This window comes from Strongylocentrotus purpuratus, unplaced genomic scaffold (genome assembly GCF_000002235.5).
Source record: "Strongylocentrotus purpuratus isolate Spur 01 unplaced genomic scaffold, Spur_5.0 spur5_scaffold_4, whole genome shotgun sequence".
In the NCBI taxonomy this organism is placed as follows: Eukaryota; Metazoa; Echinodermata; class Echinoidea; order Camarodonta; family Strongylocentrotidae; genus Strongylocentrotus; species Strongylocentrotus purpuratus.
Window position 1 is genome coordinate 12,727,064 of NW_022145610.1, and position 15,903 is coordinate 12,742,966.

At 41.5% G+C, this 15,903-nt stretch overlaps 1 protein-coding gene across 1 annotated transcript in view; it reads right to left on the minus strand.

Moving 5' to 3' along the window:
* Positions 1-11,398: 11,398 nt before the first annotated feature.
* The window catches only part of LOC105444149 (centriolin-like), a 55,589-nt gene continuing 51,084 nt past the window's right edge, over positions 11,399-15,903 (minus strand). Inside the window, exons 39-44 of the mRNA XM_030998042.1 lie at positions 15,730-15,870; positions 14,370-14,567; positions 13,864-13,959; positions 12,825-13,493; positions 12,180-12,315; positions 11,399-11,874 (exon numbers count right to left, since the gene is read on the minus strand). Of these exons, the coding sequence (XP_030853902.1) occupies positions 11,792-11,874; positions 12,180-12,315; positions 12,825-13,493; positions 13,864-13,959; positions 14,370-14,567; positions 15,730-15,870 (1,323 nt within the window). The 3' untranslated portion in view covers positions 11,399-11,791. The remainder of the gene's footprint in view (positions 11,875-12,179; positions 12,316-12,824; positions 13,494-13,863; positions 13,960-14,369; positions 14,568-15,729; positions 15,871-15,903) is intronic.

A 15,903-nucleotide genomic window follows, 5' to 3' on the forward strand; every position in this document is an offset into this window, starting at 1 on the left:
GACAGCTGAAGACCAAACTATCCAAAGCATGAAGAGTGAGATCACTGAACTAAAGGAGACATTGAAAGAGGTGGTCATGCCATGAGAGGAATGACCAGCAATTATAAGCAGAATTCCACATCATTCTGCTATTACTGTAACAAGAAAGGGCATCTAAAGCGAGATGATGACAGGGTTCGGCTACTTCGCGATAAGAAAAAGCCTAAGGATACCAGATTCGATAAAGTAATGTAAGTTGGCGGAGCACCTGGCACCAGGCTGTGCGAGGCTCCCCCGGGCTGTGAAAGAGAACAGCGATACCAACAATGCCTTGATCACTGAAGACAGAGTGGTATGCAACTGCAAACGCCAGCAAAATGGTTTAACTGTATTACTGTTTTGGTGGCAGCACCAATAAAGCCATTGGCTTTCCTAGCTGTCTCCACATTCATATGATATTATTGTTGTTGTTGTTGTATTCTATTGTAAATGTTTCTCTTTAACTTGTATGCTATGTTTTGCATTTTATATGTTTGTTATGTTTTTATGATGAATGGAATAAAGATCAATTCGATGCTATGCATACCTGAATTTAGATACATTGACAGACCTGCTTGGTTTATTCAGCACTGTATGAGAAAATTGGAGCTGGCAGACACTATCCCACAGACAAATATCAGGAGGGTTTCATCAAATACCTTTGAGGTGGAGAGTGACACTGAGCAGAAGCTGACATATGTTGTCAAGCTACTGACCCATGGCCCTCTCAGCTGCACATGCTGGGATTGGAGGTGGAGCCAGATGCCCTGCAAACATCTCTTTGCAGTCATGAGGGAGTAGGGGAAAGTGGGGCATAACGGACCCGGGGGCAAAATGGAACTTTGAAATTAGCGTATGTTAAAAAACCACTCTTTATTTCGAAATATCATTCATTGTTGAGCCAGTAGGTGCTTTAATCGCTAATCTGTTCTCTGGGTATCAGGTGGTAGTTGGATAACCTCAAAAGCAACGGGTCTATTTTTGCAGATCGTCTTAAAGATGGTTAGAAGCTACAAGCGGAAATCGACAAGACAGACGTGGGATGAAGAGGCAATGAAGGCTGCCATAAAAGCCGTTACTAATAATGGTCTAGGACTAAAGAAAGCCAGCGCCGAGTTCTCGGTACCAAAAGCCACCCTTCGTCGAAGAGTCAAAGGACTTAACAAATCTGCAATAGGTGCAGCAAAGTTAATGGGTAATTTCAAGGTAGGTTTATTTTGAATATGTCTAATGTTGAAAAAATATAATCATTTCACTTCATAAATTTGGTAAAACAAGAACAACAGAGAACAAAAAACAGATGCCAACAGAATATGCGACCCAATCTTCTCACTTATTATCTAATTCTTGAATGAAACTTGCAATGCATTTTTAGGTATGTATAAAAATCTAAGAATAAAAAATGCCCTGTTTAATTACCAAATTATTAAAGTAGTTTTGCTTTTCTTCATTTCCAGCCAACGTTTCCTGAAGAGATTGAGAAAGACCTCGTAGACTACATCCATCAAATGGAATTGATGATGTACGGACTGACATCAAACGACTTACGTTGTCTTGCTTTTCAACTTGCCGAAAGAAACGGGATCGCACATCAGTTCAACAGAGAGAAGCGAATGGCTGTATTCCTTCATTATTAAACGCCATCCAATTTCTCTGAGACAACCAGAAGCTACTGTACCTCTGCAGCGAGAGCACGTTCGTTCAACCATACAAACGTGAACAAATTCTTTGACCTGCTCGAACCTCTGATGGACAAGCACAAGTTTCCACCAAAAAATATCTACAACGTAGACGAAACGGGTATAAGTACTGTGCAAAGCAAGCCATCAAAAGTTCTTGCAAAGACCGGAAGGAAACAAGTTGGGTCCTTGGTTTCAGCGGGACGTGGTCAGACCGTCACATTCGAAACGTGCATGAGCGTCACAGGGTCTTTCATCCCACCCATGTTTATCTTACCACGTGTCAGAATGAAGATGGAACTAATGAACAGAGCTCCTCCAGGATCAATCTATGAGTGTCACAAGAGTGGATGGATGCAGATGGACATATTCACAATCTGGTTCAAGCACTTCATCCGATCGTCTGGCGCTTCTAAGGACAACCCGATCTTGTTGATACTTGATGGGCACGCAACACATGTCAAAAACTTGGACGTTATAGACCTTGCCAGACACAACAGAGTTGTGATGCTGTGTCTGCCCCCACACTGCTCTCACAGAATGCAGCCACTTGATGTGAGCTTTATGAAGCCACTGTCAACATACTATGACCAAGAACTGAAGAAATGGTTGAGAAACAATCCAGGTCGAGTTGTCACGACCTTCCAGGTTGCAGAGTTGTTCGGCAATGTATACATGAGGGCAGCAACTACGCAGGTGGCAGCTAGTGGGTTTCGCAAAACAGGAATATATCCTACCAACAGAGATGTCTTCCTCCCTCATGAATTCCTAGCGGCAGATGTAACAGATCTTCCCATGGACGACGGAGGCAACGAACAACTCAGTGAATTAGGAGTGGAAGTAGCTGCTCCAGGTAGTGAGGATAAGGTTGATCGTGTAGGAGGCATTGCAGAGTTGACTGCCACAGTAGACATCGAAAGACCTCACAAGGAAGATCATGAAGCAGTGAAAGAGGGGTCCAAAACTGCTCCAAACCTGCTTGCCGATGCAACAGATCCTGATACTAACAACGGTAATGCAGGTCCCTCAAATTCTAGGTATCAATCACCATTTGACATTTCCTCACCTCCTAAAGCTAGTGCTACCTCGAGGAGCAAGAGATCAAACAATGCACGACGTGGCAAAACTGTGGTTCTAACAGAAAGCCCTTACAAGTCTGAATTATCCTCTCAAAGACAACTCGGGCAAAGGGAAAGGGTTCAGCAAAAGCGCGAACTCCTGTCCAGCCTAAAACCGGTGGGAAAAGGAAGCGCAAGACAGATAGACCAGTGCTGAGTGACACTTCATCAAGTGAAGATGATGCTGGTGATGCCGAGTGTATCTACTGCAGTGAACTGTGGAGTGCAGGCAATGATGGCATGATCCAGTGCTCAATCTGTTCTGAATGGGCACATGAAGCTTGCGCGGGAAAAGAGGGTGATCCTGATGAAGAATTTGTGTGTGATCTCTGTTCTTAAAATGCTATTCAATGACATCATGTCTAGATATGGCAGAAGACATCAGTGTCAGGGATATAGTTTGTCAATGTTAATATACATTTAGCAGTTTACATGACTTTTTATTGTCATTGGTTGATAGAAATTGACGCCTTTCCAAATAACTTACAAGAGTTTTTATTTCGATGGTTTTCGGCATTGCAGAGATGAGTTGCATTTCCAGTGTTTCACTTGTTTCAACAATTTGTTGTGAAAGTTAAGGTCCATTTCCTTTTTTGAAAAAGGTATATGTTAAAAAACAAGAATGAAAAAATATTTACTTTTTATTGCACAGTTTAGTCAGTCACGGGAGTGATTAATGTTCAGTCGTCGTTTATACGCGTATTATCCTATGGCGACATTATAGCACAGAGACAACAAATGCATAAAGGGAATAAAAATCAACATTACTAATTTTGTTTTGTCTTGTAAAATAATTCACAAAAATAAACAAAATGCTGTTTTCGCCCTTTTTATAGGGGCCTGTTTACCAATGTTTCATGTTCCATTCTGAAAGTACAGTTGGTTCATGAAACAAGTCGATAGTTGTTCTAGTTTCCCCAGCCAGTTTTAGATGTATAAGTTAGCTGAATTCAAAGTATGTGCCTAGCAGTTGGTTAACGTGACTAGTGGTTGTATCAGAACGAAACTGTGACCCAGATTCCAGTCTAAGAAATTTAGAGTGTAGTGCACATTTTACAAGTCTATATTTTCTACTTTTAAACCAGGCTTTATTACGATTACCTTCCCAGTTTTGCCCCATAAATGTATGAAACTACTATAGGCTTCCATTATGCAGCTCTGCCCACCAAGTATGCTTAAAGTTACTTTAGGTACATTACTCAATATAGAACGTTAGAGTTATGATGGGGCCATACGGATCCGTAGATCCATTTTGCCCCAGGGGGCAGTGCCATTATGCCTCAGGGATGGGGCAAGTTGGATTTTTCTTTTGTAAAATTCGTTTCGAGTTTCTCTGCAATTTTACCGTGGTTTTTGTCGGTTTTTCGTTGACATAATAAAGTGCATACAACATCTATCTGAAACTGTTATTTTTACTGTTTTTGTGTCGTTGATGACATCATATGTCAAGTTTGAAATTAAGTGTTCCATTATGCCCCACTTTCCCCTACCCGGAGAAAACCTGGGAGTCTCTGCCTGCGAGTTTCAGAGAATCCCCTCACATCACCCTTGATCAAGAGGCAGCCACTAACCTGCAGGAGGCTGACCATCAACTCACTGAACCAGCTCTAGATCAGTACGACAGCCCAGACCAGTGGCTGACCGAATTGATTGAACGAATGTTCAAGGACGAGTGCATCACACTGGATGAACAGTTGGGGAAAGATATTAAACAAGTTGTGGAGGAGGCTTCGGATGAGATAGAACATTTACTGAAGGACAATTCACCACAGAAAATTCTATGGCAGGAGCAAAGGAAAGCGTTGAAGATTAAAGATAGAAGACCATTAAGATGGCACCCAACAATTGTTAGGTGGGCAATCGCTGTTCACAGCAAATCACCTGCAATATAAACTGATCAAAGACAGTGGTTTTATGATCTTGCCTGCCATTGGAACATTGCACAGGTATACTCACTACACGGAAGCCAAAACTGGGGTTCACTGTAAAGTGATACAGCAAATGATAGAGGACATGAACATCACAGACGATTACCAGAGAAACGTAACTCTTGTTTGCGATGAAATGAAGTTGAAATCGGGTCTGGCATATTCATCCTCCACTGGACATCTCCTTGGTTTTGTATATGTTGGGGACATCAATAATGAGTTCAGGGTGTTTGAGAGACGCATCAAAGAAGACACTGCTGAACTGGCCATGCATGCATTCATGATAATGGTTCGTGGGATATTTTCATCTGTGCAACAGGCTGTTGCGTTCTTTCCCACAATTGCTTTACGCAGTGGAGAAATTTATGACTGCATCATGAAAACCGTTCTCAAGGTAGAGACAGCTGAGCTTCGAGTTCGTGCAGTGGTATCTGATGGGGCATCCTGCAACAGAAAATTCTACAAGATGGCAGGACATGGTACTTTGTAGTAGGTTTATGGTTTAAGGTTGTGTTGGTGAAGCTGAAGCGAGAGGGGCTGGGAAGCACCCCACAGAAAGCCTCAATTTCTGTGCTTGATATGAACAAGATCCAGACCTCTTCAGAGCTAGATTGCACCTCCCCAAAAGGCTTGCAAAATAAAGTGTTTCTAGATTTAATGACTTTCTTTTGTAATAGAGGTCGTGAGAATGTACGTAACTTCAAAGTGTCTGATTTTACAATCTTCACCGATGAAGACGGACTGCGCTATCTAACGAAACGTGACCAGCTCACCAAAAACCACCGAGAGAATGACGATGAAGCGACCGGAGGTTTTATGTACGAAATTCCAAGCAGTGATAGATGCCCCGTGAAGTCATTTGAGATTTATGTTTCAAAACTGCAACCATCATGTGAATGGTTTTGGCAAAAACCGAAAGCTAGTCAACCGCGCGATGGAAATGAGCCGTGGTACTGCAACAGCCCGGTTGGTATCAATACACTCTCAAACAAGATGAAGACAATCTCCACCGCTGCCGGATGTAGTAAAGTCTACACTAATCACTGCCTGCGTGCAACGTGTGTCACGTCACTCGACAAAGCTGGTTTTCAGTCAAGGGACATCATGTCTGTGAGTGGGCATCGAAGCGAAAGTTCCATCAAGATCTACAGCAAGACTAGTGATGGCCGAAAACGGGAGATGAGCTGAGAAATTGGAAAACAGATGTCCTATGCTCCTGCTACATGTTCAACCGTAGCACTAGCACCACCACCTTCTACTACTACCGTAGCACTAGCAGCACCTCCTCCTAGTCGTACTACCCCTCTCATGCCATTGGCATTAGCACAAACTCCGTAACCCCGTGATCTACTCTCATTGTCTCTGTCATCAGAAAACAATATGCGTGCCACCAGTCACAACTTTAGTTTAAGTGACTGTGTAGTACACATTCAATAACTAGACTGTAATAGTCTACAGACACAGTGTAAAGACGTTCAGTGTTCTTTGTCCCTGTTCAGCATTCATTATTTTTGTTGTTAGCATTGATTCTTCATACTTGACTTCACAAGTTTCATGTTTAAGGTAAGTCATTACATTTTTTTCCATCCATTGCACTAAAATTTAAAAATTATGCAAATTTAAAAAAAATCATGCTTTCCGGTATTTACCGAATTACGGAATTGTGTGCACGCGGTACCTTTGAATTTGGTCTAAAACCATTCAAAGGTACCTTGTGCCCACAATCCCTACCGACGCACTCAAACCTGTGCATCATTTGTATATTACTACCCTTCTCCAATCTTATATGCTGAGTGCCTAGCTAGAAGGCAGAAGGTCCCATTGTTATAAGTCTGTGGTATGACTCGGCCGGGGTTCAAATCCACGACCTCCCTTTCATGAGGAAGGCACTCTAACCACTGAGCCATCCCTGATTATGACACCGCAGGAAAAGGCATTCAAAGGCCTGAGGGATTCAATTCTTAGCGATAAGTTTGTAGCTGGAGCACGTAGTCATAGCACACGCCTTGAACTACGGCGCATCCAATTTGCTAATTCAGGTTAAACATTTTTGGAAATCCAAGATTATGCATTAGATTTGTTGGATAGCTTCGACACTAAGGCCGAGGGTACTACTACTAAACGTGTATAAGAGGTGTCAGTTAAAGATTGTCATGAAGGGGCAGACAGTACTCCCATGCACACTGATAGAAATGTAATCAATTATTTGGTATAACAACAAGCTGCATTAGAACAATTGGTAGGTAACAGCAAGGCAAACCCCGCCCTATCTTTGCAAGGTTTGTCAGACATGATGACAGGGTTCGGCTTCTATGCAATAAGAAGAAGCTTAAGGATACCAGAATCGATAAAGTGATGGTGGGGGAGCACCTGGCACCAGGCTGTGCGAGGCTTCTACGGGCTGTGAAAGAGGACAGCGATACCAACATTGCCTGGATCTCTGAAGGCAGAGATGGTTAATTCATTGCTTGATGCAGCATTTACTAAAGAGGAATTATGAAGTCATTCATTGCTCGGAAAGTCATGTAATGCGACTGAAAAGCCCTACACAAATGTTGAATTGAAAATTTTGGCAAATTTATTTTAATTTGGCATGTCCAGTCACTGACTGAGCCGAGTCAGTGGGTATTTTTAATTAAAAAAAAAAAATATATATATATAAATTAGGCCTACAGCCTACATGTGTAGCCACTCGCCATCTGTGACTAGGTGAGAAAAATTCTGCACAGGCAGAGGCGAAGGCTGAGCATGCTCCAAAGAAAGTGCTGCCAAGTGTGATGGACATGAGTGCTATACAAAAACACACTATTATTATTTGTAAAAGTTTTTGTATATTTCGAATTAAATACATGATGAACTTGTTTATGGTGTTTTGCAGGTAGGCCAACTTGTCAAAACTGCAGCATACAAAAGGCGCGTGATCACTCTGAGACAGCTGGGTGACGACACTCAATCTATACCAGTCACACTTTGGGGCGAGAGCACTACTCTAGAGGTAGTACAAGGAGTGTCTGTACTGGTGACGGCCGTCACCAGAGACGACAATGGACTACAGGGGTCGGTGTCTACCAAAATTGAGGTAATTTTGTTTGACTATAGTTTTCCCGCCCAATTTTATCAGAGTTGCATTCGAATTCATAAATAGGCATTTAAGTTTAAATGATATTCATCAACTCTCTGCTCTCATGGTTCTTTGAGCTTTCAATTTCGTCAAAACTGAATAAGTTTTCTATTTTATCTTGTATTGAGGTAATTATATTGACAAACTGGATAGATATCTGATAGAACTGGACACAAAGCCTGTGGAATCAAGTGGACAGACAAGAAAATCTATGTGAATTAAGGGAAAAATGGCTTTTCCGGTACCTGAACAGCCACCCAACGAAAAGACTGCGAATGGGACTGATGACAATATTAAGTACCGTACATGCGTCATTACACTGCTAGATATTATGTAGTCTAATTTCAATCTACTTGAAACAGATTTTTCTTCTACAAAACGAAATGTCAGGGAAATTGAATGTAGTCAAAAACATGCCATGAAACAAATTGAGGAAGTAAAGAGTAAAAAGGAAGAGGTCGAGAGACTTTGGCAAGATATGTCCAAGGAGGAGACATTTTCCCCACAAGGAACAGCTAACCCCATGCCAAGGACGGTCTACATATCATCAGGGCGCAAATTGGAGAGGTTCAGTGGACGTCCGGAGAAGATCAGTGATTTCATCACTTCAACAAGCGCAGGCCGTGGCTTTCTGTGCAGCTTCTTCATCTCTTTAGCTCAGCTCGGACACAGACGTCTGGAAACTTGTAAATATGGAAGTAGATTTAAGATGCAACAATTTTGTGTATTTTATGAGTGTTGTAGCTAAGCCAGTTTGATGGTTCAGAAGTTTTCTAAAGAGCTACATTGTGTTTGGTTAGGGTAATTTTCTTGACATGATCTTTTAATGGAATACATTAAGTGTGTAGCGACTGATGTTAAAGTGTCAATCAATTTTAATTCACTGTGTTTTTAATCCAAAATGGCTGCCACAGAAGTTGTAGGGAGTTTGAGGATTTTGGTATTATGCCATACCTTCGGATTTATTAACTAAATGACGTTTATTCATAAGTTTTTCGATTACATGATTAATTAAGATAGATGTGCGCGTGTTTTAACCAATCACGCTGCAGTCGTGATTGGGGCTTTTCTGATTTTTCCTGTGTGGGAATCAGTGGGCTTTTTAATATCGGTACACACAGGTTGTTATTGTGTAGTGTTTATTGTACCGTCAAATTTTATCCAACGAGGATTGAACGACTTTGTCCCTGGACCATTCCCGGTGGACTTGCTCACCGATTACGTTTTGTACTTTTGCAAGATATATTTTTGACTCTTGTGTTCTTCATTGACAACAATTTACATTCTCCGTGCAGTGAGAATAATACATTATGATCGTTTTTCTCACCTACATCATTGTTTGCTTATTATTATTTTTGCCTTCAGATAATCATTTTACTTGCCGATACACTTATTGAATTTGGTTTTGTGAACAGTGGACATGGCACGGCGTCATGACCAAAACAAATACCACCCAAGGCATGTGCGCCGTGGGCGCAGTCAGCATTAAGCTGCCCCCTTTTTGGAAGTGGGACCTGGAAGCGTGGTTTGCGCAGGCAGCCGCACAGAGGCATCACCAGACACTAGTTATAGCAACATTACCATTGGAGGTCGCGCTGGAAGTTTGCGACATGTTGATCAGTCCGCCCCCTACCAAGCCGTATACAGAGCTACGTGCTCTATTGATATCGCGAATGTCCTCCTCAGAACAGCGCCGCGTGCGAATGTTAGTGAACGAGGAGGAACTAGGCTTCTCAGACGAATGCAGCAGCTGCTTGGCATGCAGCAGCATGAGAAGGGAATTTTGCGCGAATTATTTTTGCAGCGCTTGCCCCAAAATATCAGGCTCATTCTTGCCTCGTCAAACGTTGTGCTTTTGCTCCCTGAGCTGGCTAATTTAGCTGATAAGATTTTGGATTATTCGCAGTAACTGTGTGCATGTTTGGTATAATGGATATTGTATTGTTTTATACTGAGAGTTCTGGTATGTAACTGGGATTTGGCTAGAATTACTGTTGGACTTGGGCGGGATGAAGTATATAATGTTTACTCCGCAAACCTCAGCATGAGACCGGAATTGCATGATACACAGGAGGTATATTTTGATATAGATTTATAATTAGAGATATTTCCTGTCCAGGCTTAGTGGTGAAATTCGATTTCTGAATTTCTGGTGGAGTTAACTGTGTGGAGCAACCGACCACTTTAAGAGGAACTGCCCCCAACTGCAAAACCATTTAAAGAGAGTGTTACTACGTCAGCAGGTTTAGAAGGGAAGGCATAAAATCCAAGACATATGGCAAGGAAGGCCATACCGCATCAGCGAAAGAAGGAACCCAACAGGGCATGTGTATGAAATTGAACCGGTTGATCGTTCTAGGAAACGCAAAACGAGAGACAGGGCACTAGCGGGAGGAAGGCAGATGGCAGAGCTCAGAAGTCCACGAACAGGGGGCGAGCGCTGTTAACAGCCCGAGCATGTCGTTAATCGTAGAAGCCTTACAGAGACAAGGTCAGCTGGTGACTACACTTTTAACCCAGCAGGAAGAACAGAATCGGACACTGAATATGCTGCTGGACCAACAGAGTGAAGTAAATGCAACAATCTGTGTAGAGCATCATTTTCCACTAAACAGGGACTCTGGGTACCTATTGTCACCTATCTGTGGTCCAGTTATCGCAGGACACCAGGCAGTGCAGCTAAGAACAGTGTGACTGATCAGTTAGCTTGAGAAAGTCCACAGGAGTGGACGAAAGCTTGCGCAACAAAATTCAAGGTTGGTAGAAGCTTCAACTACATTTCATCATTTTCCTACGTCACATTATTTATGAAAAAGGGTCCAGAGCTCTAGCAGGGCTATCAACTTGCTGTAATGATCAGGACCCTGTTTCATAAAACTTGATATCAATAACAAGTTACAAGCTACTGTTATAAGCTACTGAAATCATGGCATCTGATTGGTTGAGAGCAAATTTGTCATAGAAATTTAGCATTTGTTATAGATAACAAGTTTTATGAAAAGGGCCCCAGATATACTAAAACTATGCGGTCAATAAGTTAAGGTACACACATGTAATTGGTTATGACTAGTTATGACATCATTAATAGTTGGACTTCGCTACAATTCAATTTGAGCACATCTCAAGTCAATAAATATGTTTACTTGCATAATAATAGTAATTCTAATGTGCAAATTGTTGTCCTGAGAATTGCATCTTGTAGAATGCCGGTACAGAAAGAGATGGACCGGGCCCTGTTTCATGAAACTTGTTATCAATAACAACTGCCACAAATCTGTTTACAGCCAATCAAATGCAAGGATTTCAGTAGCTTATAACAATTATGGTAACTTGTCATTGATGAGAAGTTTTATGAAACAGGGTCCAGCCCCTCCTCCTGCCCCCTTCCAGGAAACAGATCAACAACCCTGTGGTGCAATCACATGAATCAATGAAAGAGGCTCTTCTGGGGCCTGTTTCATAAAACCTGATATCAATAACAAGTTACAAGCTGCTGTTATAAGCTACTGAAATCATGGCATCTGATTGGCTGAGAGCAAATTTGTCATTGAAATTTAGCAGTTGTTATAGATAAAAAGTTTAATGAAACAGGCCCCTGGTTCACCTCTGAACCCTGATATGGCAGTCGATGAATACAATTCAAAATAAACTCAGTATAAATGTAATATACATTCAAATTTTTATCTTGTACTACAGGTTGTATGCAGTACAGAGAAACATGTACATAAAGACTGCTCAAGGGAAACATGAAAGGTGGTCTTTATAGGCAGGTCAGATGGTCTTTATGTAGTGGTTGCTTGAGTTCAGGTTTCAATGGGAGACCATGTTCAAGGAAAACAAAAAAAATGGGGTCCTTATAGAAAGGTGGTTTTTACTATTCAGGTGGTTGCTTTAAACAGGTTCGACTGTATAATGTGATTGCTGGTGTCATCTGTAGTCCCATGCATTGGTGTTCAGTTGAGCAACTTTCTGATCTTTCAGCTGGTTGAGAGAATCCATAAAATGCGACCCTAAAAGAAAGTTTGAAAACGGGGAAAGACAAAATAGACAAAATTAACAAACAAATCATTCCTTTTCTTTTTTCACTATACTTTTTAGTGAATATTTGGTTGTAGATCTTATATTTGGACCGACCTTTGTATATATAAAATGGGTGTTTTTTTATAGAAAACCTAACTCTGTTATTGAGAATTTTTTTACAGTTTTGAAATGAAACACTCAGCACTTTATCGCATGGAAATGTTGTTACAGCTGCCGGTAGCCAAATGAACTCATTACAAATGTTGAATTGCCCTTTAAAATTACGGTTACTTACAGTGTTGACCTGAAGGAGGCCCTCTCTCGGGGACCTGTGGAGATAGAGGTGACAGAGGTAGACGCCCGACTGGTGACCTGCTCTTTCTCCTATGATGCCTGTATGAGTGAGACCTGGAACGCTGAGATGTGGTCACCTGTCAAACAAAAAGAAATAGTGAGATTTAGTTATTTACAGATATCTTAACAATAGATAATTCAATACAGATATAGGGACAATTATTTCTTTTTCTGATTCATATTCAATTTAAATGATTTCCTTTATCATCATTATTTAACTTCCGTTGCAAAAGAAGGCCTTTCTCTAAGCCATCCAGTCATTGGCATCCATTCTTTCTCCTTTCAAAAGATTAAACATGCACGTATATGTAGAGACAGGATAGACATCGTTTAAAGCACGGACCATTAAGACATAAATCACATTACAATGGAGATTTTTACATCTACAAGTATGAAGGAATGGAAAAAAACTGTTGCTAATTTGATGAAGAATAGTGATTAATTTAGAAAAGAAGTTAACTCTGAACTGCTATGGTTTAAAAAGCAGCAGTTTTAGTCCTGCGGCTTTTCCATTATAAACTGGCATATGACTGACTACATGTCACAGAGCATTATGATTAGAAAGAAAAAAAAGACGTACACATACCTCACTCTCTGATCCTGCTACTTCTTCGGACCTTCGTCCACTCCTCTCTCCATCGAGACCAGTAGTACCCCTCGCTCTTTCCTCGTGTTCTGTTAGAGTACCTCCTTCTTCCTGCAAGGGTGTCTTACGCTTGAGGATCCCCTTCGGACGACTGCTCCTATCTCCATGGTCACCCTTCCCTGCATTACTATCCTCACCACGAAGTGAGGGATGCCTTTGCAAGTCGCCATCTTGATTTCGAAGTTCATTTATTGAAAGAGCTCCCTCGTCCATCTGGTTGGCCCCACCTTGTCCTCTGTCACTAACATCCCCTGAAGCACCGTTTTCATGTCGCATTTCAAATTGTCTAGTCCTTGAGGTAATACGTCTTTCATACTGAACTTCCACATTTTGTTTGTAATTCAAGCCTGGATCCAAACCGCTATTCTCCACTCCTCGACTCTCGTCGCCTTCATTCTGGAGTGGAACTAGATCAATGTTCTGGTTGACGTTGTGTCTCTGTACGATGCTCTGGCTTACTCTCAGACTCCGGGTGTGGGAGGAACTGCTGCTGACTAGCTCCTCGAGGTGGTTCAGCTTGTGACGTAATGACTGGATAGTCGATTCTGACTTCTGTTTGATCCCGGCCAGAACCTCCGACTGACGAGACATCTGCTGCTCAAGTCTCAACTTGATGGATAAATGAAGGTAGACAATTTTTATATATAAATATGTTTCCAATTTGGCAAATTCTGTACCTATAAAATGGGACATTTTCACGATTCTTTCAAGTCTATTAGTCATAAAATTACTTTAGGACGATCCTTGAGAACCATGAAGGCGCCAAAGAAATCAACAAGCATCGCAAGGATTCAGAATGTGCAATCGTCGCCGCAACATGTAATGTACATTTTAAATTGAATTCCTTTGGTTACCCTTTATGGGCAACATATATATATATACATGCAGACATAAAATGAATGTTGTTACCTGAAAATTTATTAATCTTGAATATGATTAATTCCAGAAATAAACCATATGGATCAAATATGACACTAACCTTGAGTAAATCCTGCTCCTGCTGCAGCTGAAACTCCAAGTCAATATGCTTGCGTTTACTGTTCTCCTTTTGAGCGCTAATCTCTGTCATTTTAACCTGGAAAAAAGAAAAATAGGGTAAAGGAAGTGAGACAGAACAGGAAATCAGCTCAAAATCAATGTAGACTGCGTATGTCTCATGGGCCAACGTATACTTCATTGCAGAGATATTGTGCAATACTGTTTGAATAGTTCACATATTCCTGGGACAAGATCAAGCAATTTAATGACATACCATGTGATACATTTTTGTAAACTTCAGGCGTCATAGGCAAACCGTAAAATCAACCCTAGCCCGACCTTCTTTATTCTGGACTTTACTACATTAAGTGTCTTTTTTAAAATAAATTATGTACATCGAAAAAAACCCAAATATTTGCAATTCCTCAAACTCCTCGTGGCAAACAATGGCTATCACTGACAATTCTTAGAAGATTCTAGTGCAGATTGAGTAGTGTCCTCTATTACCTGCTTGAAGGATGTCAATTTCTTGCTGATCTCAGCCTTCTGGTGGTGGACCTCCTGGAGCTCATCGAGGACCTCCAAGCGAGACATCTCCAGGGTGCGCAAGCCCTCGTTGACCTCCGTGTGGATCTCCTCCTTCAGATGCTGGAGCTGGGAGTCAAGCTTGTTCTCCTGGTCCATTAGCTCCTCATGGGTATGGAGCTGGAGAAAGGTAAAAACAGAAAAAGGGTTAAAACTCTTGGAATTACAGGGAGGCTTGAATATAGAGGCATCTCCATGGTGCGTAAGCCCTCAATGAACCCCGGTCTGGATCTCCTCCTTCAGATGCTGGAGCTGGGAGTCAAGCTTGTTCTCCTTGTCCATTAGCTCCTCATGGATACGGAGCTGGAGAAAGGTCAAGGGTAAAAACATTTTAAGTGGGATAAATAATGGGAATAACAGAGACTTGCATGTGGAGGCATCCCAAAGTTGCCTTGGGCATTTGACTGTCAAGTGGATTTGGCGCCTTATACATCTTATGTATAATTATTATTATAGTTCCTTGTTGACCTCTTGTTGATCTATTCCTTTAGATGCTGGAGCTGGGAGTCAAGCTTGTTCTCCTGGTCCATTAGCTCCTCATGGGTGTGGAGCTGGAGAAAGGTTAAACCAGAAAAAGGGTTAAAAGTCTGGGAAAACAGGGGGACTTGAGTATATGGGAGCATCTCTGAGGAGAGGAACCCCTTGTTCACCTCTTTATGGAACTCCTCCTACAGTTGATGGAGCTGGGACTCAAGCTTTTCTCCTGATCCATTAGCTCCTCATTGATGTGTAGCTGAAGAAAGATGGTAGTAAAAGTGGTCATTAATTTCAGAAAATGATCTTTATGGACAGGTCGTTCTAGTACAGGTATCAGTCAGATACACTTTAAATGAAACAACATTTACAGCTATTGACTACTTTGAGGATAAAGGGTGAGGATTCATGTTATTTAATACAGAGTTAACAAATTTCGAGGTCAGAACATAAATTATAGTTTTTACAATACCAGTTTCTTATATAGTGCTTAACCATTAACTGACCAAAGTGCTTGCAGTATTATTTACTCCCTGGGGAGCATTCCAGCTAGTCTCCTTTCTACAGGTACAAACATACTAATTCAACCACAATGACGATGGCATCTGACCGGGTACCCGATTAACACTTTGGTGGAGAGAAGCAATGTAGATAAAAATGCCTTGCTCAAAGACATAAGTGCAGTGCTGGAGCTCGAACCCACGACCTTTGCATTTCAAGTCAAGTAATTACAACATTCAACTATGACACCTCTACAGAGAGGTGGTCTTTCTATACAGGTGATTGTTATAGCAGGTTTGACTGTTACCTGTTGCTTGGTGATGAGGTATTCTTGTTTCCAATTCTCCACCTCTTTGCTCATCCTGCTGGCATGCTTAGACTCCTCCTCCAGCCTCACCTTCAGAGTTTCAATCTCCTGAGTCAGCTTCCTGTGCTCGGCTCTAAAATCCTGTGGGAAAAAAAAAATTGTAAGCTACAACTC